Source organism: Choloepus didactylus, chromosome 2 (assembly GCF_015220235.1).
Source record: "Choloepus didactylus isolate mChoDid1 chromosome 2, mChoDid1.pri, whole genome shotgun sequence".
NCBI classification, from domain to species: Eukaryota; Metazoa; Chordata; class Mammalia; order Pilosa; family Megalonychidae; genus Choloepus; species Choloepus didactylus.
Genome location: NC_051308.1, coordinates 238,042,479 through 238,067,445, shown reverse-complemented (window position 1 = coordinate 238,067,445; position 24,967 = coordinate 238,042,479). Strand labels below are relative to the sequence as shown.

The window sequence follows — 24,967 nt, the reverse complement described above, 5'->3', positions numbered from 1 at the left end:
AAAGAGGACTCCTACCTTACACCTTATACAACAATTAGCTCCAATTGGATCAAAGACCTGAACATAAGTGCCAAGACCATAAGACCCTTAGAAGAAAACATAGGGCAATATCTTAAAGATCTTGTGATAGGAGGTGGTTTCCTAGACCTTAAACCCAAAGCATCAGCAACCAAAGAACAAATAGACAAATGAGATCTCAAAATCAAACACTTTTATACATCAAAGGACTTTCTTAGAAGAGTAAAAAGGCAGCCTACAAAATGGGAGACAATATTTGGAAACCACATATCAGTTACGAGTTCAATATCCCAAGTATATAAAGCAATCCTACAACTCAAAACATAAAGACAAACAACCAAATTAAAAAACGGGCAAAAGACATGGACAACTGCTTTTCTGAAGAGGAAATACAAATGGCTCAACAACATGCAAAAATGCTCAACTTCACTGGCTATTAGGGAAATGCAAATCAAAACCATGAGATATCATCTCACACCTACCAGAATGGCCATTATCCAAAAAACAGAAAATTACAAGTGCTGGAGAGGATGTGGAGAAAGAGGCACACTTATTCATTGTGGTGGGAGTGTAGAATGGTGCAACCACTCTGTAAGACAGTATGGAGATTCCTCAGGAAGCTAAGTATAGATTTGCCATATGACCCTGCTATTCCATTGCTAAGCATATACTCAAAGATATGACTCCCGAGGATGAATCTGGACCCAGCATCATGGGATTTAGAACATCTTCTTGACCAAAAGGGGGATGTGATATGAAACACATAAATAAAGTTTCAGTGGCTGAGGGATTTCAAATGGAGTTGAGAGGTCACTCTGGTGGATATTCTTATGCACTATATAGATAACACTTTTCAGGTTTTAATGCATTGGAATAGCTAGAAGTAAATACCTGAAACTATCAAACTCCAACCCAGTAGCCTTGACTCCTGAAGATAATTGTATAACAATGTAGCCTACAAGGGGTGACAGTGTGATTGTGAAAACCTTGTGGATCACACTCCCTTTTTTTGACTCTCTGAACCAAAGAGAATGGGTGTGTATACTCTCCTTCTTTCCCTCAGGTCCTTAAATCAGAAAACAAGAAATTAAATTTTTTAAAATTTCATTTTCAGTTTTCATGGGTATTTTTCAGTCGATTTAGTCAAAGCTGTGATTTTTCAGTGACTGTCCTTCCAGTTTGGCAAAAGCTTACCAGTGTACGGATGGATGAGTAGAAGAATGGGGACAAAGATTGAATGAAAAATAGGGTGGGATGGGAGATGATTTGGGTGTTCTTTTTTACTTTTATTTCTTATTCTGATTCTGATTCTTTCTGGTGTAAGGCAAGGGGTCAAAAATAGTTTGGGGTGATCAAGGCATAACTATATGGTACTGTAAACAGTTGATTGTACACCATAGATTATTGTGTGGTATGTGAATATATCTCAATAAACTTGAATTTAATTAAAAAAAAAAACAAATTATAAACATTACTAAAGCTTGTCTCATTCCAGGGATAAAACAAAAGGAAACTAAAAACAAAAACCTCTTCCCACTCCACCCTCCCAATCATTATGCATAAAAAGGAGTTTTAAACAAACTGATCAAAGTCAGAAAGTAGTGAGTAAAAATCTGACAGGGGAAATACACAATGATAAATCTCCTCTACAGACAGGCCACCATGGATTTACAAATTGAAAAAGAAAACCATCAAATAACCCAACTCCTTTTAGATAAAGTCCAAGCCTCCAAATGTATAAATGACTCTTCCACATAATATTTCCTACTTAACTAGGAAGCAGATGAGGATCCAGACACAGCTCAGTGGGGAGGGGAGAGGCTGGGCTTGTTGGAGGGGAATATCTACCAGGTCCCTTAGCAACTGCCCTGGGGATGAACCCTGAGGTGCATGATAAGCTTTTGCCACACTGGAAGGACAGTCACTGAAAAATCACAGATTTGACTAAATGGACTGAAAAATACCCATGAAAACTGAAAACGAAATTTAAAAAAATTTAATTTCTTGTTTTCTGATTTAAGGACCTGAGGGAAAGAAGGAGAGTATACACACCCATTCTCTTTGGTTCAGAGAGTCAAAAAAATTTAAACTAATCACCTGGTATCACCATGTTTATTCTTTCATCCTCCTGTTTTGACATGTGAATTTGCTATGAAGCTCTCCTTAGTCTGCACTTCTCTCTTGCCTTCTGTGGGGTCTTGCCTACAAGGTTGCTGGAGAAAGCTAACTGCAGACGTTGTAAGAGGTTCTGGAGAGTTAAAGGGAACAAAAGGCCTGAGCAACAAACACCTTGTTTGATACCTTGATTTTTTCTTCTTCCTCCAACTTCTGGCACACAACCATGGGAGGCAATGTATTATAATGACAACAACAATGAAAAGATACCCCAAATTACTGGGAGCTCACTATATGTGCCAGGCACTGTGTCAATTGCTTATATGCATTATCTCAGCCCTCTGAGGTAGGCACTATTATTACTAATAATCACATTTTACAGATGAAGAAAATGTGCCCCAGTAGGTCACAGGCTGTAGGTTGTCAACCTTTCCCTTCAAAATTTAGCATTTAAAATGATCTTAAGTAGAGGATGTGTTATAAGCTTTGTGATGGGAAAGATTGTGCCCTTAGCTTTCTACCTTCAGCATCAGTAAGTGCCCAGTAAATATGTGTAAAATGAATGAATGAATACTTGAAAGCAATGGGTGGGGTGTTTTCAATTAGTGATCTGTCTACAATTCGCTCTGCAGGAGAAAGCAACCCTACATTGCCTTCATTTTAATGTCCTTACTGACACTGTGCTTACACTCCCTCTGACCCCACTCCCTTTCTTATTTCTTTTCAAAAGCTACTAATAAACCTTAGGGCCTCCCAATATGACAGTCAGCCATGCTGCCATAGCAGGCTTCTCTGAGGCTGCTTGTCTGAGGCTGCTGCGCTTACAGATAAATGTCCATATTGCAAGGTGTGAGATAAGTCTCTGAAAACTCAGGAGTTCCTGGCTTGAAGTACTCAAATCTCTTGCCCACATGAGTGACACAAGGCTGTCCTTTGAAATATTCCCATTTTAAATTCAGACTTGGTTTTATGAGACCAAAGGGAGAGAGTGTATGCTCAGCTCATGTTAAGAAATCACCTTTGCTCAAGAGCCCCCTTAATGAGGAACTCATTTAACGGGGCAGCTGGGAGTTGTATAAAGCCCATTCTATAAATGCTTTCCTGTGTGCTCCTCACGTCTTTCCCTATTAATGCTGGGGGCTTATAAAGGGCAAACAGTTTGAAGCCCAGCCCAGTGGCAGAGGAGTGTTTGAGAACACAAACCAGACCCCCTGAACTCTGGTCCAGGTGAAAGGTCTGCAAGCAAACACACAGGTTCGGCAGCAACGTGCCCACAAAAGCAGGGTGCAGAGAACACAGGCCACTAAGATCTCCCATCTCCTCTGGTTGCACACTGAGGCTCAAAGGAAAGGAGAACTGCATCAAAAGGATTTCTGACTTACTGATTCCCACTACTGCCTTAACATGGGTGTGAGGGGTATATCTGCAACCTGTTCTGTTATCCAGTGAGAACATCCAGTTGTGATCTTACATAAATCCAAATCTGTAGAAAACAAACAGAAACTGCCTATCTGCATCATAAAACCCAGAGCCCACAAATGGACAATGAACAGAAATGGAAAAACACAGTGACTCAGTAGGGTATCAGAGGAAGAGGCAGTTATACAGACATATTCATTCTCACTCATTCGCCATCTCCCCTTTCCCCATTTCATGATTTAATTTTTATTAAAGGAGGCCCTGTGGAAGAGCTTGAAACTGGGGAAAATTGGCATTTGGGGAAAAATGCTTTCCAGATTTGGCTGGAATTAACAAAAAAGATAAGAAATTACCTCAGTGCCTTTTTATGGGTTACATCAAGCATCTTTTCTCCCCAGTATCCAAAAACCTCTTTGCAGAGGTAGGCTTACCCAAGCAGGGGCAGCAGGTAAGCTGAGGAAGTGGTTCAGGTGGGAAGGAGTTTCTCGTGGCCTTGGCAGTTCTCTGTCAACAGTGATCCAGGGAAGCTGATGCTGGGAGCAGAGCGTGTTTACTCCCCCAGGACCTTTCCCTTTCCAGAAAGCTTTCCCTCAGGGCTTTCCATGGGCAGGTCCTGAGCAGTTTCCCAGAGGAAGATGAGACTGACAGAAAGGGTTGGTCATTACCTGCTCAAGGTCTCTCAAGCCAATAAGAGGGACTTGATGTTCACATGCCATTCCTACCACCTGGAAAGAGAAAGCAGAAGAACACTTGATGGCTAAAGGCATTTCTAAGTCACTGTTCCATAGCCTTCTGGGTTGATAGCAAACCCAAAGTAACTTGGCTTAATACTTCCTTCTTGCAGGGCCCATTGGGTTATCAGCCCCACCTCTCAGCCTTGGTGCTTCCTTGACCCACAGGCTATTAGAGCAAAGTGGTACAAGAAGATTCAGCACAAACCCCAACCCTGTGGCAAGTCCTCGGTCAAATGCGGAGCATCTGCAGTCAGTTCCGAAGGAGGCTCAGGTTTTCACAGTGTGTCCATTAGGGATTAATGAGGTGATCACCTATTTGCTTCCCGTGTGGCTCTGGGCCTTCCCCCTCTTGTCTATTCCTAGCACAGACCATGGTCATGTTTCATTTGTTTCCCTGTCATGTAAGAATTCTCTGAATTCCCTTGGCCCTGGGCTGGTGACACATGCCACACAGCTGATGGGGGTCTGCAGCAGGCCTGACTGAGGAGCTTCTGACCAAGATGAGGCCAAACTGGACACTGTGTTGGGTCCTAACCACTACAGCAAGCAGGTTTTCTTGTTTCTATAGAGTGGTAATTACTTCAGATCAGACCCTGTTGCTTCACTGGCACCAAGAAAACCCTGTATCCAACAGACGATGAAAAGCAAAACAGCTTGTCTCCCTTAGGTGTCAGGACGATTTGGGGTTGGCTGGGACCTAGCGTTTTTACCAAGAAGCTACCTGGGACTCTGGGAGCAGCAGAGTGGTTCAGCTCAACAATGTAAGAGTTTCTTTATGAATAGAGTAATTAAAGCTAAAGGACAGCAGTGAAGCAGTGATGGTGAAGGAAGTTTGTGAGGGGCAATTTACATGCAGACAGTAGGGAAAGAGAAGGGAGACTGGAAGTCCTTAAGAGTTCTGTAGCTCAAAGCCAGAGCCAAGTGAAAATAGCACTTCTGAAGCTAGCAGAGTCAAACCTTTTCATTCTTTCCTGAAAAATTTAGGAAAAATAACTACTCCATTTCCACATATTAAGAAAGAGAAGGTTAGCCCCATTGGAAAGCATCAAAAGTCAGATATCACTGTCCTTGGAATTCTTAGGGAGCTAAGGCACCAAGATAAAAAAGATCTGGTGCAAGAGCAGTGGCCAGCTCAGACAATCAAAATGGATTCCTGATGTCTTAGTTTCATCCCAGAATGGCCTAAGAGTAATAGTTCTTACTTTCTGATCACAGTTTAAATGGAAAGTCTTTCATAGTATCTAGAGGACACGCTAAATTTCTATGTGAGAAAGTATGGGCTAACAACTCTCTTTATTAGGTAGAAGGAGGGCAAAATTCTATCTTTTCAAAGATTGATGGGTGGAGCTACGTTTTTTTTTTAAATGAAGAAACCTTTGGAGGAAGGAAATTTCTCCACAATATAACCACCTTTCCAAAATATTGTTTTCATCTATGCATATTCTATACAATAAATACATATTTAAGTGATGCCCAGAGCATACATACAATTTTGAATTGCTTTTTCACCTTGGTGTATCCCACCTTATTCAGAATCTTCATAATTACTTCTAAGGGCTGTGTAATCATGTCATCCCACTGACAGACCCGGAGAGACCCCACTGGCAGCCTCATGAGCAGGCCCTCCCATCAGCTGAGGGCTATCCAGGATCATGCTCTACACTGAGTAGGGGGTCTCCCTGCAGAGCTCTACGAGGAGGCTCTGGGCATCATGGTGCCTGGCATGGTGATGACTGCAGAGTGCAGAGATAAGCCAGGCAAGTTGCCCACTCTACCATCACCTCCAGGCAGCTCCTGGTTAGAAGTGGGGCCCAGGTGCCCTAAGACCACCCCACATAAAGCCCAGAGAGGCTGCACAGCTGCATGTGATGGCCCACAATTTGTGCCGGCTGCGTGTCCAACCGAGGGGCCTGTCAGAGGCTGGTGGTAAAAATGATGAATGGCTGTCACACCTCCAGGGCTGTGGCTGATTTAGGGAGCTATTGGCAGATGCTTCACTCCCAGCATGTCAGCCAGTTAACTACTTCCAACTTTATCTCTCTTGTCAACACTACTTGACAAATTGGCCATTATCTTTTTATTCTACAAAATGAGCACTGCTCCTTTTCTGGTGATGCCTGGAGGATTTTCTCCCTCTTTCTGATTCCTTATATCCAGAAAGAAATGAAGAGCTCTGAGAGAGACTGTTAGAAAGAAGCTATCAGGAAAAGAAAGGGGGAAAGGAACAAAAGGAGGGGAGTTCAGGGGTGGAAGAAGGGAGGTTGATAGGTTGAATCCAATTTTTATCTACCTTTTCTCAAAGCAGAGTTGATATTTTGGGTAAAAGCCTGATTTCTTGGCTTATGAATGTCCAAGAGCTCTGACTCAGTCTATTGTGTGGATGAAGTTGGGAAATGTTTCAAATGAGCTGGCACCTAGTTAGAGCTAGCTGGATTCTAACTCTCCACATTTAATTGAATGAGCAGATGTGAGCTGGCCTTGTGCTCCACTAAGGAGTCAGCCACATTGTAGGAATACTGATGCCTATTCTAGGATCAGGGAAAGGAAAAAAATATTCCAAACTTCTTGGTAAGGAAAAGCTTATGGTAGAGGACCATGGCACACTTTAACTGGATTGCTAAGATTCATAGCCAGTGAGATGTCCAAAATAAGTTTGCAGAGGGCAGCAGTGTCACCACTGAGATATTCCATCTTTACTGGGACAGGCTGTGTCCGAGGTGGCCAAGGGCAAGTGTCCAGAACCTTTGTATTTCATCAAGACACACACTTTTTCACAGTTTAACATCTCTGAAATCAGGGTGCAGTTTACAAGTCAAGGTTTCAGAGCACTGTGATAATGTTCATTTGCCAGCAGGTCTTCTTTCCCCATATTGGTTTATAAAAATCAGAAAAAGCTATTCTAACTCACAAGAATAGTCCCATTAAATCTCATGGTATTCCCGAGGATGAACTCAATGCTGTGGGAGAGTAGCGGTTTACCACTGAAACACAGCAAGCTTCTCCCTTTAGAATGGTCTTGGGCTGTAGTAAAAGACTCTCTGGACTTTTGTCCAGCTTTATAGGAACCATCAAACTCTTTCCTTCATACAATTCCTCATCCTTAGCCAGCTTTCTGCACTGAACAACAACCTTCCTGGGGCCTTGTATCCTGCTTTACCAAGGCAAAATGCTATATGGGAGGTCCTTAGAGCAGCCAGAAATAAATTTATACTCTACTGATTATTAGTGAGAGACATGACTTCTAGGGAATGACTGAAAGTAAAAGGGCATGAAAGGAAAGATGGGGCTAGAAACTCTAACCACAAATACACAATCTGTGCCTGTGCATTCACTACACAAGGGGTTTCCTTTGTCCTTCTATTTTTGCTGTTTGGAGCTTCCCAGGAGGGTAGAGAGCACTAGCGGTACACTGGCACTTTTGAAGTTAGCATAAACCCAGAAGTTTGGAATGTGTTGTTGTCAAGAAGTGAGGAGCTTTGAGCAAATCCTCACCTCTCTGGACTATGGGCTTTTTCTTCCAGCAGAGGTGCAGGAAGAGAACAGGACTATGTATCTTTTCTGGAAGCCAAGAAACAACTGTAAAAGCAGGACTCCTACTTCCAAGCAGCATAGCATCAGCACCTTGAGAACATGGGTTTAGAATTAAGACATGAGAGTGGGTTTTGTTCACCCATCTAGCCCCTCGCCTGTAGACTGTAAAGCCCCATAACCTTTGCCATTAATTGTTTGTTCAGGCATAACTGGTTCAAGTTGTCTAACATTCTTAAAGAGTTACAGGCCTCAATCAGGGTGGCAGAGATCCAGCCTGAAGGGAAGCTCTGCAGTTCAGGGGGCAACTTGGGGCATGGACCCGTGATCTTGTCCTGTAACCCCCGACAGGGTCTTGTTTCTGGCTAAGTGTGACACGCTGAAAATGCAATGTAATGGGCATTTGATTTCCCTTTGGGGACGGACAAGATTTGTCAAGTTCCTGGATAAATTATGGGGAATATAGCTGCACAGAGATAAGACTATTTTTATAGGGAAATGTTCCTTTCTTTGTTCTGTCTGCAACAGTGGCTGCGTGTGGCCCCTCAGGCTGTGATAAAGGTTAACTGACAGGCTGATGCAGGTAGAAGTAATCAGACAAGCCATTTACAGGAGCCCCAGCATAAAGAGGAGTGGAACAAAACCCCACCCCCAGATGCTCCTTGGTCCCCCTGCTGATCTTCATTTGTGAAGAAAGAGAGGTGAGACACAATGGATGGTTTCCAGGGATATGAAGTAAAGTTATTATACAATAAGGATGCTGTCTTGGGCTATTGATAAAAACAAGAAGGTTGAAACAAATGATCCCTGCTCTTTGAGTTCTCACTTTTTTTGTTCTATAATTAAGACGTAAGGAAGAAAAAGGGATTTAAATCAAAGCAGGAGAGAATGTGATGCCCAATGAAGAACTTACCGAGGTAAAATACTGAAAATGACCATGGAGAGAGACTGCTGGTGTCTGCAACTAAAAACATTTATTTACTGGGCAGGAATTTACTCATTCATTCATTCATTCATTCTTTCACTCAACAAGTTCCAACTAAGTATCTGTTTTGTCTTGGGTCTTATCCTGGTAAATAAGACAGACCAGGTCTCTGCTTTTGCAGCACTTACATATAAAAAAGTAGAGATAGAAAAAACAAACAACTGAAATAAGTACTATGGAGGTAAATATCATGAAGAAAACAGAGAATGCTTAGGCTAAGAAAACATAGGGGACTATTTTAGATTAGGGTGACATTGAAATGTCATGACAATTGCATACCTAAATAAATAATATTTTAATATTTGCTAGATATTGACTATGTGTCTGACTATTCCATATGTTTATGTACACCATCTATTTTTAAAATGAACTTCCTACTTGAAGTATAACATGTAGAGGCAAGTATACAACTACGTGTACAGCTGGGTGAATTATCACAAAACGAAAACAGCCTTGTAACTACCACCCAGACCAAGAACCATAACACAACACACACACACACACACACACACACCAACACCCCAGAAGTACCTGAACCTCTTCCCATTCCCTGCTCCCTCCTCACCCCCAGAGGTGACCACTGTTCTGAGTTCTAACACAATTGGTTAGTTTCCCAGTTTTAAACCCAACATTAGGCTTCAGAGATGAATCAATGTGGCTGCAAGTCACAGTCATTTTTTTTCTTTCTATTGCTGACTAGTATCTTACTGTATGAATATTCCACCATTTATCTGTTTCACACCTGATGGGCATTTGGGTTAATTTTGGTTTTTGTCTACTGTGAACGGTGCTACTCTCAACATTCTTGTACATGCCTTTTAGTGCACATGTGTTCATATTTTTGTTGGGAATACACCTTGACATGGAATTGTTGGGTTATGGGGAATGTTTGGCTTTAGAAGACACAGCCAAACTGTTTTCCAGAGTAGTTTTACCAATTTACATTTCCACCAGCAGCACATGAAAGTCCTGATTGCTCAACATCTTCGTGAATGCTGATATTTCTGGTTTTTAAAATTATAGCCATTCTGGTTGGTGTGTAGAGCTATCTTATGGTTTTAATTTGAATTTCTCTATGAAGAGAAAACTCTCATGTTTATTGGACTTTGGGATATCCTCTTTTGAGAGATAAGTGCATGTTCAGATCTTTTGTGAATCATTTAACTCGGCTACCTTTCTTTTTCTTATTGTTGGACAAAAATTCTTTATGTACCCTGGATGCAATACATATAGGGATTTGTATAGGAAATATCTTCTTGCCTTTTCACTTTCTTAATGGTTTCTTCTGATGAACAGAAATTACTATTCTTATTTCATTTTCTGATGCCTGGTTAGTGATTTTTGTATCTTGCTTAAGATATCTTCGCTTATCCCAAAATACTGAAGATAATCTCCTCCGCTATCTTCCAGACACTTCATTGTTTTAGTTTCACATTTAGTAGTTATGTTTTCCTGGGTTTTAGTTTTTGAGTGTGGTGTGAGATAGGGGTCAAGGATCTTTTTTTTTTTTTCCTGAATGGCTGTGGAGTTGACCTAGCAGCACTTATTGAAAAGACTGTCCTTTCCTTACTGTCCTGCAGGGTTACTCTGTCGTAAATCAAGTGTGCGTATATGTAGGTCTATTTCTGGATATTCTGTTCTATTCCTTTTGTCTGTTTGTTTATCCTTGTGCCAGTGCCCCACTGCTGTAATTAATTACTGTAGTTTATGATAAATCTTGATATCTACTAGTGTAATTCCTCCAAATTTGTTTTTCTTATTCAAGAATGCTTTGCTGTATTAAACTTACTTCTTACAACAGTCCACTGATGTGAGATAGTTACAATTTTATCTCCAGATACACAGAAACTCAGAGAAGTTAAGTAATTTGCCCACGGTCATACAGCTATCAAGTGGTGAGGAGGTATTATAATCCAGATTTGTCTGATTCTAGACCTTTACTGCCTGCTTAATTCTAAAGCCAGCTGTCCCCAGGGCATTTAGTAAGAATGCATCAAGAAATTCAAATGTTCTAACTCACCCGTTTTCCAGTTAAAAGTCTTGTCTGGCAGCTACAAAAATCCACTTTCCTGGTACGACTCAGGAAAACAAAGCCACCAAGAGATAAAAGCGTCTCTGCGTTCCTTCCGCAGCCCCTGTGTCAGCAGAGTCACACAGCTCCTCCACACCTCCCCAGCTCCCATTCCCACGGCCACACCTCTCCCTTCTTTCCTTGGGAGCCATCCTCAACTGCTCATGTTCTTCTACAAGTCAAGGCCTTTCACGTATCTGCACCTCTGCTCAGAGTGCTCTGTCCCACTCTGACTTCTCCTTTGCCTTTAAAGCTTCAGGAGGCCTTTGAGGACCTCATCTGGGGTGGGCACTCCCCCTGCTCTCAGCCCCCACCTGTCCTGGGCATCGGGCCCTTCTACTGGACCACGAGGCACTTCAGGTTGGGCTGGTGTTGTCACTGTGTTCTGCAACTGGCCTGGTGGCTAACAGAACACGTTTGCTATGAAGTCCTGGGGAAATCAGATAGACTTATTTAGCTATGTGCTATAATTAATTCAGAGTCTCTGAGAGGAAGTCTAAGAGAAATGATTTCTGAGAGGTCCAGGGCACACTCTTTGGTAGAAGCAGCAAATCAGAAGGCTTAGGGAAGAGAGGGGAAACTTCTGTGACAGACTTGGGCTTTCAGATGAGATTCAGATGAGATGGAAATGAGATCAAGTGAAACAAGGGTCAGCTATGGAAAGGCTGCGCAGTATGGCAAGCTGTGACTCATTAAAAGACTTGAGAAAGTACACAATAAAATGAACAACAAAGCAGGCTCTTCTGAGATTTATTCATTCAACAAACTCTGAGAGTCTGGTGCTGAGGGAGCTGCTTCTCTCCCCAACCACTTCTGAAAGTGAAGGTTTAAGGGGAGGCCAGAGCAGGAAGACAATAGCAAACCAGGAGCAGTCTCTCACGTGGGGACTTTTAAGAAAAATGAAACCCCTCTCCTACTTGGGGGAGAGGGAGAGACCACCTGTAGGCCTTTCTAGATGTGCAGTCCTGAGGCTGTTCTGCAGCTCCAGTCCTTGCTGCCAGCCTGAAGGCAGTCAGCTCAAACACCTTAACATCTAAGAACTCCCAGAAAGCCTGAAGGCAGTCAGCTCAAACACCGTGATGCCTGAGAACTCCCAGACTAAGTTAAAGCTCACTGGCTTTTTTCATTGATAATATAAACTTTATTTTCATAAACATCTCTCCCAGAAGCACCAAGCTGACCCTCTTTCACCACCAGAAAAGGGAGAAAAGGAGAAACTGTAAGAGATTCAAAACAGGTTTTCTGTACTTCCTCAGGTAATTCACATTTTTTAGTTACTCTGTTCAATGAAAGGCAGAAGAAGGGATTAATAGCCCCCCAGAGAAGGGGGAAAGCACTCTAGTCCTCCACATTCTTCACTGTGTTCTCTGTGGCCTTAGCTGTGCTCAAAAAAGGGCTTACATTTCTTGTTTTGGAAATGCAGAATCTAGACATCACGGGACTATGGCTGCTTTAGCAAATAGATATTCTGGCATGGGAAATACCCTTAATTAGCTATTTTTCTTTGGGGGAGATTACTGATATTTAGGTAGACTAGACAGCTTCAGAAAATTGCAAACAACTTAAGGAAAGCTTCGTCTCCAAATTATGCCTCATGTTAGAAGATTTTCAGAAACTAGTTACTCAAACTAAAAGCTAGACTCTTCCTGTTCAAATTTATAAAACCTCTCTTACCTTCCCTAGAAAGGATTGTTCCATGGTAGGGACATGTTGGAAGCATTAAAGTTATGTTAGGTTATTTGTTTTTCTTATTCAATTTTTTTGTTTGAAATTTTTTAAAAATTTTTTGATAAAACTATTGCATGAAAAAATTAGCTCAATGTAGTTATTATAGGTTATTTGGTTTTCCTTATGCCTTTGTTTGATTAAAGTTTGTTAATTTTCTTTGGCTTTGGTAGGAACATGGTTGCAGAGCAGTTATTTTAGATTATTTGTTTTATTTATTCCTTTGTTTGGATATGGTTTATTAGTTTTCTTGGGGTATTGTAGGAACATGTTGGAAGCAAAGTAGTTATTTTAGGTAATTGTTCTTCTTAATCCTTTACTTTGTTTTGCTTGAAATGATTTTTTTGTTGTTTGTATTTAATTTTTTGATAAATAAATTAAAAACAAATTTCTTTTACCTTCCCTAGAAACGATTGTTTTGTGGGTTGCAGACAAGAATGATTGGTTCATTTTCTGTCCAGATATGAAAGTGTATTCATAACTTTTGGGTGAGTAGTGAGGGGGTGGCTATGGGGAAGAGCAAACAAAAAGCTGGCTGGGAATCCACAGAGCTGCAATGTTCTTTTATGCTTTCTCTTCTGAGTCACTCGATGGAGCACCAAGGCAGCAGGGTCACATAGCAGGTCCAGGTGGTGCATGGCCCTTCTGTGGTCATGGTGTAGGCTCAGTCTTAGTTGATGGTCAGATAACTTTGGAAGATCCTCATGGAGTTTAGCAGATCCTGTCAGATGCTGACAACTTGGGGCTAGGTTCTCAATAATGAAATGGGGCTAAAACTGTAGTGCCCAGCTGGGTGAGACATTTGCCAAAAGAGAGCAGGGACTGGCAGACAGTGCCAATTCTCAACAGAAACTTTTGAGCAGAATGACAGGATGCTGCTGGGTGTCTGCAAATTCCTCTCCCCATAGGAGGTAAGGGTGACTAAGGATGTGAGAAAACAAACCCTGGCCCATCTTGAGCTCCTATTGTCTTTGATTTGGAGGAAAAAATATTGTTTGGTGACTCTAGCTGCCAAAACAGAAATTACTTTCTGAGAAGCTAGAAGCCCTGACTGGAAAAGGGCTCTGGGGTGGATTATGGCATGGAGGAGAGTTGTCAAGCATCAGGCTCGTGTGTGAAAATCCCACACTGAAATTCCACATTATAAGTAAACTCTGCTCCAGTGTCTCAATCACATGGGATACAGCAATAGCACGTTCCAAGGACAAAGTACTGTTTTAAGGACAGAATGTTTACATTCTTAGAGAAAAGCTTATTCCAAGGGTGTCTGCTGAAATTCCAGGTTTTTACATTTGTTTCCAAAGCAAGAGTATTCTTCATATATGGTAAGTTAAAAATTAAAATATCTGTATTTTGAGATACAAAATCATAAATATAGAGAGAGGCGGAGAGGGAGAGACAGAAAGTCAGAGAGAGACAGAGGCAGAGAGGGAGGAAATATAATTTCAAATTGCAAATCATATTGCATAGGATGAGGGAATTAGAGTCTTTATATGTACTTATTAGGTAATTGGGATTCTTTTCTTTATACTTTAATATATTTTCCAAGTTTTGAACTATGGGCCTATATTATTTATATAAACAGAAAAAAAAAAAAAAGCTAATACGCTCCCTTGTCTGAAAGATGAGCCTGTTCTCTGTTCTGCCTAAAGACAGATGGAAGTGTGGGGGATCAATCCCAGGACCACACCTGGCACTTCCGAGTTTTCATCTCCCCCATGTTCCTTCAGAACCTTTAGAACGGGATTTGGAAATTCTTCTGACGCTGCCCTGCTTGCTGACAGAGTGGAGCCTGTGGCTGGCAGGGTCATAATCTAACAGACAAAATGTAGTGGAAATACACAAAGTCACAGTCCTCCTGTCTCAGCCCAGACACTGTGCAGGCAAGAAAAGAGAGACTCGCCCCTGTATCCCTCCCCGCCTCCCCTGCTCTGGCCTAAGATGACGCTGACTTCACCCAGCAGGCACCTGACCCTCCCCGAGGAGCTGGGAGGGACTGAAGCACAGTGCACGGCCCTGGTGGGGATGGAGGTTAAGGAAGCAAACAATATTTAAGATGCTCAGTTTGCAGAGCATTCAGGCTTGGGAAGGAGGGCTCTGAGATACCCAATTAAGCTCCACTTTCAGAAACTCTGACAGCTCTGAGGAGGACTAAGAAAGAGCAGAGCAAGGAAGAAAACAATTAAGTGGTAAAACCATCAGGAGTGAAGGTAAAAGGTGATACTTTGCTGCGCTTTTGCAAATCTCAACTGGTACATCCAGATTCCCTTAAAGGAAGATCCTTCCTCAGCAAGGCCCAAGGAAGATGCTGGAAAAGACTCTCTCAGCCATGACCTGGCTCTGCATTCTCATTGTGGCCTTTGCCAGCCACCCAGTGTGGTCACAGAAGCCCTCTAGTCACAGGATGCCCATACCACTCCAACCGGCTTCCTGCTGTGAGGATGTGAAAGAGCTCAAGGTCCAAATTGCCAACCAAAGCAGTCTCCTGAGCAAACTAAGCAAGGATAAGGAGAGAGACTGGGCCAGCGTTGCCACACAGGTGATGGAACTGGGGACCAGTAACAAGCGCATAGAGTCACGGCTCACAGATGCTGAGACCAAGTACTCCGAAATGAACAACCTGATCAACATCATAAAGCTGCACTTAGCACAGACCCTGGAAGGTAAGGAGAACATGTCCACCTTCCTGCCTTATAGCCGAGTGTCTCCCCCATCTACAGCATTGCTTCTCAACTACTACTGGGGGGTTCTTTTGGGGTCTACTTTCTTGGGTATGTGCAACTGGCTCTATTTGCCATTTGGTAAAGGCTTCAGGAAAAATTCCTTTGATATCTAAAGTTCTGTAAATTTACCCTGTACCTGCCCGGGTCTCTTTTATTCATACAATACTTAAAAATAAGGAAGGTGTAAATTCCTGCCTTGGAGCACAGGGAGATTACCTGGTTCGCTCCCTGTCACAGAGCAAGTCTCAGACAGAGTTCAAGTTTTCCTGGGTTGGTCTAGCCTTGCTGCGTCCTGACCAAGAGCTGACAGGCTGAACCTTCGATCAAGGGAAGCAGAAACACACACTCAAACCTTAACATCTGCTGCTCTGGGAGCAAAGTTTTGTCAAAATGCTTCTCTGGTGCCCCTACGATTTAGAGGGGATGAGCATTACTGGAGTTTTGTGTGGACTCTGAAACTCTGACTCTTCTTACTGGCACAAAATTAAGTGTTAGACACTGCCCACAGCCATCTGAAGAACCCCTTTGTGTTCAGGACACGACAGGCTCTTCAAGGCTCCTCAATCTTAGGGTTTCTATTTTCCCCCAAGATCTCAGATAAAATTCTCAAATGATACAGGAAATACAAAAATTCCATGCTGAAATTAGAATTTTCAAAGGTCAAAAATAAGATATATTTTAAAATATTTTCTTTTGCAAAATAACTCAGTTTCTGGCTAGCTTGGCTCAGATAGGTTTAGAGATAAATTTATTGTTTAGGGATTAATTTAGCTTTCCAAAAGTATCAGGAAATGATTAGGTGTAAGAAACATATTCTATAGATAGGTCATTTCTTGCTGACACAAATTCGTTAGTCACATTATAAACCAAACCACGAACAAAGAAAGCCTTAGCTTCTTGGAAAAGAGGATGGCTCTAACGAGTAGGTTCTGTTTATCCTCAGTTCAGCGAAGACACAGTTTTAACATGAAATAAGCTTGAAAATTCTGTTATATAAACCAATGTGTATACATAATTTTCTAAGCATTTCCTTCCTGACCCTTGGATTGGGATTAGAAAGTTATTCTTAGGCCATTTTGCAGAGAAATGAGTCTTGTTTAGGCCTGGGAGATGAAACTAGATATGCAGCAGATCAGGCCAGAGAGAGGAATCTGACCAGGCCACTTCCTGCTCCTCCAAACAGGTGATTTTCTCACCACCCAGGGGGGGTTTCTTGGGGGACCAAAGGCAATTCCCCAGCCTGCCTCTTACACTTCTTGCAGGGGGTCATTCCTTATTCTTCTGCATTACCAGCTGCTGGCCGCCTTTATTCTCTGTAAGGAGGTGCCTTGGGAAAAGCAGTGAGTTGAGATGCTTTCATCAGTAACAGGAAATGAAGAACTCTGAGGGCAAAGGCACGTGCGCCCTGTTCTCCTGCCCCAGTGTGCTCTGCAAGGGAGCCGGAGCCAGGCAGCCTCCGACAGCTCCTGGGGCAGGAGGCATCCAGTTGCCATCGTTGTGCTCTTCTCCCAGAGCCCACAGGAGTGGCCACCAAGACAAAGATCCCAAGACAGAGGCAGGAAGCGTCTCCTGGACAGTATGATTTCCCATGCTCCGGATCATATCTGGGCAGGCTGGCTCACAGAGCACTGATATTCAGAATAGGGATACAAAATCCAGCATAAAGCAGATGCCCAATAGGCATCATCCCCAGCATGAAAATCAGCCTGTCCAATGTGCTCATTTCCTTGTTTTAATAACACTTGAAGGGGAAGACCTCAAAGCATTCTTTGGGGTATTTTCATTTCATTCTGGCATTCTTAGACTTATGGAGGGAAGATAAGATTGTAAAATCTATCTCCCTTAACACAGGTCCTGGTTGGCAGTAACCATTACCCTGTAAACAACAATTACAGCAAAAACCAACCAACCAACCTACCAACCAGCACCAAAGCCAGACCCTGTGAGATCCTCATGACTTTGTCTGGTAACAGGCGAGCTGTCTGACAAGTCTGAATCTACCAAAAAGGAGCATCAGTTACAATAAATTTCAGAATCCATGGTCTTCACACAATGTAACATTTCTAGAATTCATGACCCAGGATGATAGCAAGATAATCCATTTCACAGTTATTCTGCAATTGCCTGTTTGAGTGCTCTGTTGCTGCCATCCAGCTGAAGGGCCTCCCCATCCTCCTGCCCTACCAGTAGTGAGAGCAAAAACACCTTTTTTGCTCTCTCTATCCACACCTCTTCTGAATCAAGACACTGCCTAGCAGTTATGAGCAATGTCAATTCCATGGTTGAAATGAAATCTCAGTTTTGACACATTCCATTTAGATGCAGCAGGAACATCCTGCCTGCCCTGGAGCCCTGACTCTGGATGCTCACCCTGTGATTTGCTCCTTTTCTAGGTGCCATCTATGACTGCTCTTTCTTCTATCGGAAGAACTACCGTGACTCTGGAGTGTATAAGATTCCTCCTGATGTCTTCTTTGATAGCAGTGAGCTGGAGGTGAGGATCAATAAGCACACTGTTGATGTTCTACCCCTTGCCCTCCCCACCATTGAAGGGATGGAGACCAAAGGGATTATTTCTAGTCTAATGAAAGGGAAACACAAAACAGAGATGCAAACACACCAAATGCCAGAGGTACTGAACACTCAATTTATGGGCTAAAAACCCAGGCATCAATTTTACCCCTTTATATCAGCATCAACTAAAACCAGACCCTCTAACCTACATTAGATTGTACTTATTATGAACACCTAGCTAGTGTAGATCTCTTGCCATGTCCTAGTGTAGTTATTTTTGTGAGGAGAAGAAAAGAGAGAACATGAAGGGGACATATCAGAAGCACCTAGGTTTCTCCATTTGAAGGATATGCACTCCTAACATCCCCAATTCTGATAATTCTTCCCTAATTAATGACTACCCTGCCCCTGCTCACCAAGAGTGTGGTAGAGCCATTCCTGCTAGTGAGCCAGCGTGACTATGGAAGTGCACGCACCCACTGGCTGTGAGGCTGGGAAAAGATTGTGACTCCTGCCCACACACTCCTGCCACCTGCCTCTGCTAGGCCCTGACCAGAGCAATTCTCTGTGCTAGGTGTTCTGTGACATGGAGACCTCAGGTGGTGGCTGGACTATCATTCAGAGACGAGAGAGTGGTCTTGTCTCCTTCTACCGGGACTGGAAGCAGTACAAGCAGGGCTTTGGCAGCATCCGTGGAGACTTCTGGCTGGGGAATGAACACATCCACAAGCTCACCAGATGGCCAACTCGGCTACGCGTGGAAATGGAGGTGAACGCTGGGCCTGGGTCCCTGGGACTGGACCAGGGCCACCACACATGACTGTGTACCATGCTAGAGGCACCATTCCTAGTCTTATTCACTAAGATGTGAATATTTACTATGATGGTTTTCCTGCAGCTTGCAGGACAGCTGAGGAAGAATAGTTTTGTACCTATTTTGTACAAAAGGGGGGCTACAGGTGACATGAGGAGGTGGCCAGCCCAGGCCAGAGCAGAGCAAGTCCAATAGGCAGCTGGGCTGAAACACTGCTGACTCCGATCTGGCCTGGGAACGAGGTTCTTTATGTGCAAAGCTTCCCAATACTTGCTAGTGCCCCGTGTCAAAGGCCCTGAAGTGCTCACATTATATTCTCACATTATTTTTTTTTTTTAAACAAAACTGAGTGTGATAAAGCGAAATTGCAAATCTACACCTTACACCAGGGATGTGAGCGAGTACGGAAAGAGAGACTAATCAAGGTCATATGATGAATCAAGAGAAATTTGATCTAGGACTCGTGCTTTCTGATTTCCAGTTTGGTACTGAACAGAGGTAAACTAGACCCAGAGCTATGATAAAAGATGCCTGGCTATGGGCCTGCAGAGGGAGAGGAGCTACAGGGCTGGGTCTTCTCTGTGAGATGAAATGAAGCCCTGGGCAGTTTCTCTAAGGCTCTGACTCTTCCTGACAGGACTGGGAGGGCAATGTGCGCTATGCTGAGTACAGCCACTTTGCTCTGGGCAATGAACTGAGCAGCTACCGCCTCTTTCTGGGAAACTACAGTGGCAATTTGGAGTTTGACGCCCTCCACTCTCATAACGACACAGCCTTCAGCACCAAGGACAAGGACAATGACAGCTGCACTGAAAATTGTGCAGAGATCTTTAAAGGTAAAATGGGTGTGTGTGGAGTTGGGGGTGGGGAGTGGGGATTAGGTATAAACCTGTAATCCCACTTAAGAAGAGAGAATGAATTTATCACTGTACTATTGCTGTTCTGGCTTTGGGATTTTTTTTTTTTTTTTAATATGGTCTCTGACAGCTTATCTTCAAATCCCTGACATCTGGGCTACCATCTATTTTCCAATGTGGGTGGGCAGGTGGGGCTTACTCAGCTTACTGGCACTGATCTGTTTCTTGTGTCAGGTGGATACTGGTACAACTGCTGCTCAAGCTCAAACCTCAATGGGGTGTACTACCCACGGAGAGAGCACAATGGGCATGTGGATGGCATCTCCTGGAACGGCTGGCGTGGGAATCCCTACTCCCTCAAATGGGTGGAGATGAAAATCCGCCCAGAATACTTCAAGCCCTAAAAAGAGACCTGCTGTGGAACAGGGATGCAGAAATAGAGAGAAATAGAGGCTGGGCAAGAGCAGAGAAGGGGAGGAAGAGAAGATAGAAAGGGTAGGGATGGAAAATGGCCTATAATCTCCAATGAGAGAATGCATCTCTGAGGAGGACAACAAAAGACGTTGAAGCTAATGGGACTGGGCACTGAATCATAATGGGTCCCGAGAGACACTTCTCAGGGGCTGCACTGGGTGGGCTCTGCCTGTGATCCCTGACATAGCAGCCTGTCTTTTCCACATTTTTCTCGGAAAAAAATTGTGAGGTCACTTACTATGTCAAGGTTACATGAGGGGGGAAAATAAATCATTTTGCTTAAAAGAACTACATTACTTTGATTCTCAAGGGAGAGGCCTTGGGTGTTAGGAAAAGGTGTAAAAGAGGAGGAGGGAGTTTCCATTTTTAAGTCTAATGAAATGTCCTTCCATCTACACTTTAGTTTTAAAATGCGAAAAATGTTCTGCTGGAGCTGAGCTGGCCCAGGTTGGCACTGCTTGGAGGAGGCTCCAGGGACCCAGGCCCCGCACTCGGCCTCCCTCAGGGCAGAGCCCTCCTGGGAATGACTGGGCCCAGCAGTGTCAGAGGAGCACCCACGGGGTGGGGAGAAAGCTCCCATGAAGCATGCACAAAACCACCTGAAAATATTCATGACCAGTATAGATCAATTTATTTTTGTTTATTTATTGTAAGAAAGGGGCTCAAAGAGCTTCATTTCACAGTTTGTCTATTCAAAATGAAAAATGAAGGTAGATGGTGCTATGGTTAATAATTCATGCTGTATATAAGCATCTTGCTTTGTAAGAACAGAATGTTCTGGCTTCTGTTTTAAACATTTAAAGTTTCTTTTCCTTTTGCAATAAGCTTTTTTAAAATGCATTTTTATTGAGATATAGTCACATACAATCATCCATCATGTGCAATCAACTGTTCACAGTACCATCATATAGTTGTGCATTCACTACCACAATTTTTGAACATTTTCCTTATGCCATAAAGAACTAAAATAAGAATAAAAAATAAAAGTTAAAAAGAACACCCAAATCATTCTATTCCCCCGGCTCTCACCCTATTTTTCATTTAGTTTTTGTCCCCATTTTTCTGCTCATCCATCCATACACAGGATAAACAGATGCGAGCCATAAAGTTTTCACAATCACACTGTCACCCCTTGTAAGCTACATGGTTATACAATCGTGTTCAGGAATCAAGGCTACTGGGTTGCAGTTCAACAGTTTCAGGTATTTCCTTCTAGCTATTCCAATACACTAAAACCTAAAAAGGGATATCTATATAGCACATAAGAATGCCCTCTAGAGTGTCCTCTTGACTCCATTTGAAATCTCTCAGCCACTGAAACTTTATTTTGTATCATTTCTCTTCCCCTGTCGTGTCAAGATTTTCTCAATCCTGTATTGCTGGGTCCAGGCTCATCCCCCAGGCTCATCCATGGGAGTCACAACTTGCATTGCCAGGGAGATTTACTCCCCTGGGAGTCAGGTCCCATGTAGCGGGGAGGGCAGTGAGTTCACCTGCCAAGTTGGCTTAGCAACAAAGAGCTTCTCTGGGGGAGACTCTAAGGCACAATTGTAAGTAGGCTTAGCCTCTCCTTTGCAGTAGCAACCCTCATAAGGGCAAGCCCCAAGATTGAGGGCCCGGCATATCAAATTATCAGACCTCAATGTTTGTGAGAATATCAGCAATAATCCAGGTATGGGCGTCCAACATTTCTGCATTTTTACCTGACTCCTCGGGGTGGGGTGGGGGGGTCCTGCAAGTATATTTTTATTCTCTGCCCAAATTACTTTGGGGTGTATCACTATTTCACACTAACCTGTACAAACCTACCAGATCTCATTTTCTATTCAAAGTTCTATGTAATTATGGTATTTGAATAAACTGACCAAATAAGTTAAATTATTTAGTGTGCTATAGAAGATACATATCTTGCACCAAATAAACATCTCTTCCCTTGCTCTCACACAAAAGTTGAAGTTTTAAAACACAGTCAAAATCATCCTTTACTGTTTGGCCTGATTTACCTTAGTCCTAATGAGATCTACTTCATTCATATCTCTAATTGAAGTATGGATTCTTTTTCAGCTTTTTTTTTAAACAGTTGCTGTGTGCGCTAATACTGACATTCATAGCTCTAAGTTTCAGGTGTCACTCAGATACCCAGAGTTCCAGAGACCAACCAGGTTATATAGAAAGGGATCAGCAGCTCAGAATTTGGAGATAGCCATTACAATTCAAGAATATATGTGACTGCTGTAAGAGCTTACAATCTAGGGACCATCACAATAAGCGTTCCCCTGATAAGCTGTGCTCTAAGATTAAATTCTCAGGTTTTATACATGGTAGTTAGTCCATATTGGTGAGGCTTTATAATGTTTGTCTTTTCATTTCTGGCATATTTCACTCAAAATCCTGCCTACAGGATCCATTCACCTCATTGCATGTCTCACAGCTTCACTCCTTCTTGCAGTTGGTCAATATTGTATTCTATGCACATACAACAGCTCACCATTCTGTTCATCAGCTGATGCACTCTTAGGCCACCTCCACCCATGTCAAATCATGAATACTGTCCCCATGGACACCAGTGAGCAAATGTCCATTCATGTCCCTCTCAGATCTTCCAAGTATAGACCTCATAATGAGGTTGCACGACTTTATGGCACCACATACTTAGCTTCTTGTGGAACCACCACACTCTCCTCCAGACGGGCTATACCACTCTACTTCCCCACCAACAGAAAATAGGTACATCCCTCTCTGCATGTTTTCTCCAGCACTTTTATCCCCATTTATACTTTTTCCTACAATTTTGTAGAGATATATTCACATACCATGCAATCATCCCCAGTGTGCAATCAGTTGTTCAGCATATCATCATATAGTTGTGCACTCATTATCACAATCAGTACTTGAGTATATTCATTACTATGAAAAAAATTTTTTGTTAAAGAATAATAAAAAAGGTAATAAAAAATACCATGTAACACAATATAATAATAAGGTCAGACAACACTCCCACTACCAAGAATCTCATATCTTTCCCTTATATTCCCCTCTCACACACACTTAGCTTTGGTATATTGCCTTTGTTACATTTAATGGAAGCATATTGCTGTGTTACCATCCCTTTTTCAACAATTTGCATGGTTGACATTCATTTGTTCTCCCACATGTGAAAACATTTTTTCATTTGTACATTTAGTCACAATTATTGACACTCTAGTTTTCACTAAGTTACACAGTCCCAGTCTTTATCATCTATCTTTACTTCTGGTGTCATACATGCCCCTAGCCCTCCTCTTTCAGCTTTTTCACAGATGTCTTTGTTCAGTATACTTATAATATTGTGCTACCATCACATAGTATTGTGCTATCAATTTCTGGATCCATACAATCAATCCTGTTGAACATTCTGTACTCCTTCAGCATCGAACGCCCCATCTCTACCCTCTTTCTATCTCCTGATAACCTATGTTCTCAGCTTTCAACTCTCAAAGTTTGCTCATTAATGTTAGTTTATATTAGTGAGACTGTACAGTATTTGTCCTTTTGTTTCTGGCTAACTTTGCTCAACATAATGTCCTCAATATTCAACCATGTTATTATATGTTCCGTGACTTTGTTGTCTTACAGCTGCGAAATATTCCATCGTGTGTATATACCACAGTTTGTTTATCCACTAGTCCATTGATGGACATCTGGGCTGTTTCCATCTCTTGGCAACCATGAATAATGCCACTTTAAAGTCAGTTTACAAATGTCTGTTCGTGTCTTAGCTTTCAGTTCCTCTGAGCACATACCTAGTAATGGAATTGCTGATCATATGGCAATTCTATACTTAGTTTCCTGCGGAACAGCCATATGGCCTTCCAGAGTGGCTCCCAATGTCTGGCTGTGGAGGATCACCCCCCAGCAAACTGTCAAGGTAAGTGGACAGGAGTGGAGAGCCGCTGATCACTCCCTTGCCCAGTGGTAGTTTTGCTGCAGTTAGGGGGGACTGTGGTCCCGACAGGGAACACACTCACACCATGCCCCTCCAGCTTCTATTTCTCCTTTGTTTTTGTGTGGTGTCCCCTGAGGGGGAACCTCTATGGCCAGTCACACTTTGGAACCGCAGTCCCTCGTGTCCTCTGGCCCCTTTCTATTTACTCTGGCAGAAGAAAAGTCTGTTCTGCCTCACCTACTCTGCCATCTTCCCTGAAGTCCCATCTGTATATATTTTGTAAGAGGAACCAAATAAGAAATTATGGAAATGTCAGAACCAAGGAACAAATTTTTACTGTAACAGAAAAGAGATACAAGTTAAAATCAAAGAAGTAAAAATTCTTTAATCTTAAATTTGAATTAGAAATATCAATATTACCATAATTTATTTTTCTCATTCTTAAAATTACATATTTCTGAGGAGAACCTAAGATGGCAGCTAGGTGAGACAGGACAAAGAAACACCTCTGTGAAAAATACTAAATAAAAACCAGAAAGTGACCCAGAACACCACTTCCAGTGATGCACCAGCTGGACGAGGTCTGCTAAATCCACAGGGAACATGCATTTGGTGAAACCAGGAGCCTGCATTCTGAAATGAGTGAGTAAGTTGGCTGAAAGTCCTGCAGCTGCGCTGCGGTGTGGGGAAACTGTGGGCTGGTGTTTGGAGACGGACCAGTTCTTTAAACAAAAAAGCCCGGGAGTGGCTGCAGATATGACGGAGAGAGCCGTGCAATGAAGCACAGCGGGAGTGGGCTGGGCTAATGCTTCAGTGCCTGGCATGGAGGATACCCCTTCCCACACCCGCTGCTGATTGTCTCGAGACCAGAGGAGCAGAGGGGAGACAAAAGGAGAAAAAAAAAACACATTCCTTGCAGCCATCTCCCCAGCGGGCGGAGGACGCTCCTGCCTGGGGCCAGACCCACAGCCCAGAGCTGCACCAAGAAACCCAGTGTGACGGGGAATCTTTCCCGCAGCACTACACACAAGCCACAATATCAGCCGTGGACAGTGGCCTTTAATA

The 24,967-nt window shown here is 42.8% G+C and overlaps 2 protein-coding genes across 2 annotated transcripts in view; one reads left to right on the top strand and one right to left on the bottom strand.

Annotated features, from left to right (window-relative positions):
• Positions 1-2,167: 2,167 nt before the first annotated feature.
• LOC119514694 (serine/threonine-protein kinase mTOR-like) overlaps positions 2,168-24,967 on the bottom strand; it is a 42,532-nt gene continuing 19,732 nt past the window's right edge. Inside the window, exons 6-7 of the mRNA XM_037810478.1 lie at positions 4,218-4,277; positions 2,168-2,266 (exon numbers count right to left, since the gene is read on the bottom strand). Coding sequence (XP_037666406.1) covers positions 2,168-2,266; positions 4,218-4,277 — 159 coding nt within the window. The remainder of the gene's footprint in view (positions 2,267-4,217; positions 4,278-24,967) is intronic.
• LOC119527961 (angiopoietin-related protein 7-like) lies at positions 14,901-19,907 on the top strand. Its single transcript, XM_037828530.1, has 5 exons — positions 14,901-15,258; positions 17,712-17,812; positions 18,407-18,601; positions 19,284-19,482; positions 19,738-19,907. The coding sequence occupies exons 1-5, from the start codon at positions 14,901-14,903 to the stop codon at positions 19,905-19,907; spliced, it is 1,023 nt and encodes a 340-aa protein (XP_037684458.1).

Coding starts and splice junctions, on each gene's coding strand:
- LOC119527961 (XM_037828530.1), top strand. CDS start 14,901: ATGCTGGAAAAGACTCTCTCAGCCATGACCTGGCTCTGCATTCTCATT. Junction 17,813..18,406: donor TTGATAGCAGTGAGCTGGAG/GTGAGGATCAAT, acceptor TCTCTGTGCTAG/GTGTTCTGTGACATGGAGAC. Junction 18,602..19,283: donor GGCTACGCGTGGAAATGGAG/GTGAACGCTGGG, acceptor TCTTCCTGACAG/GACTGGGAGGGCAATGTGCG.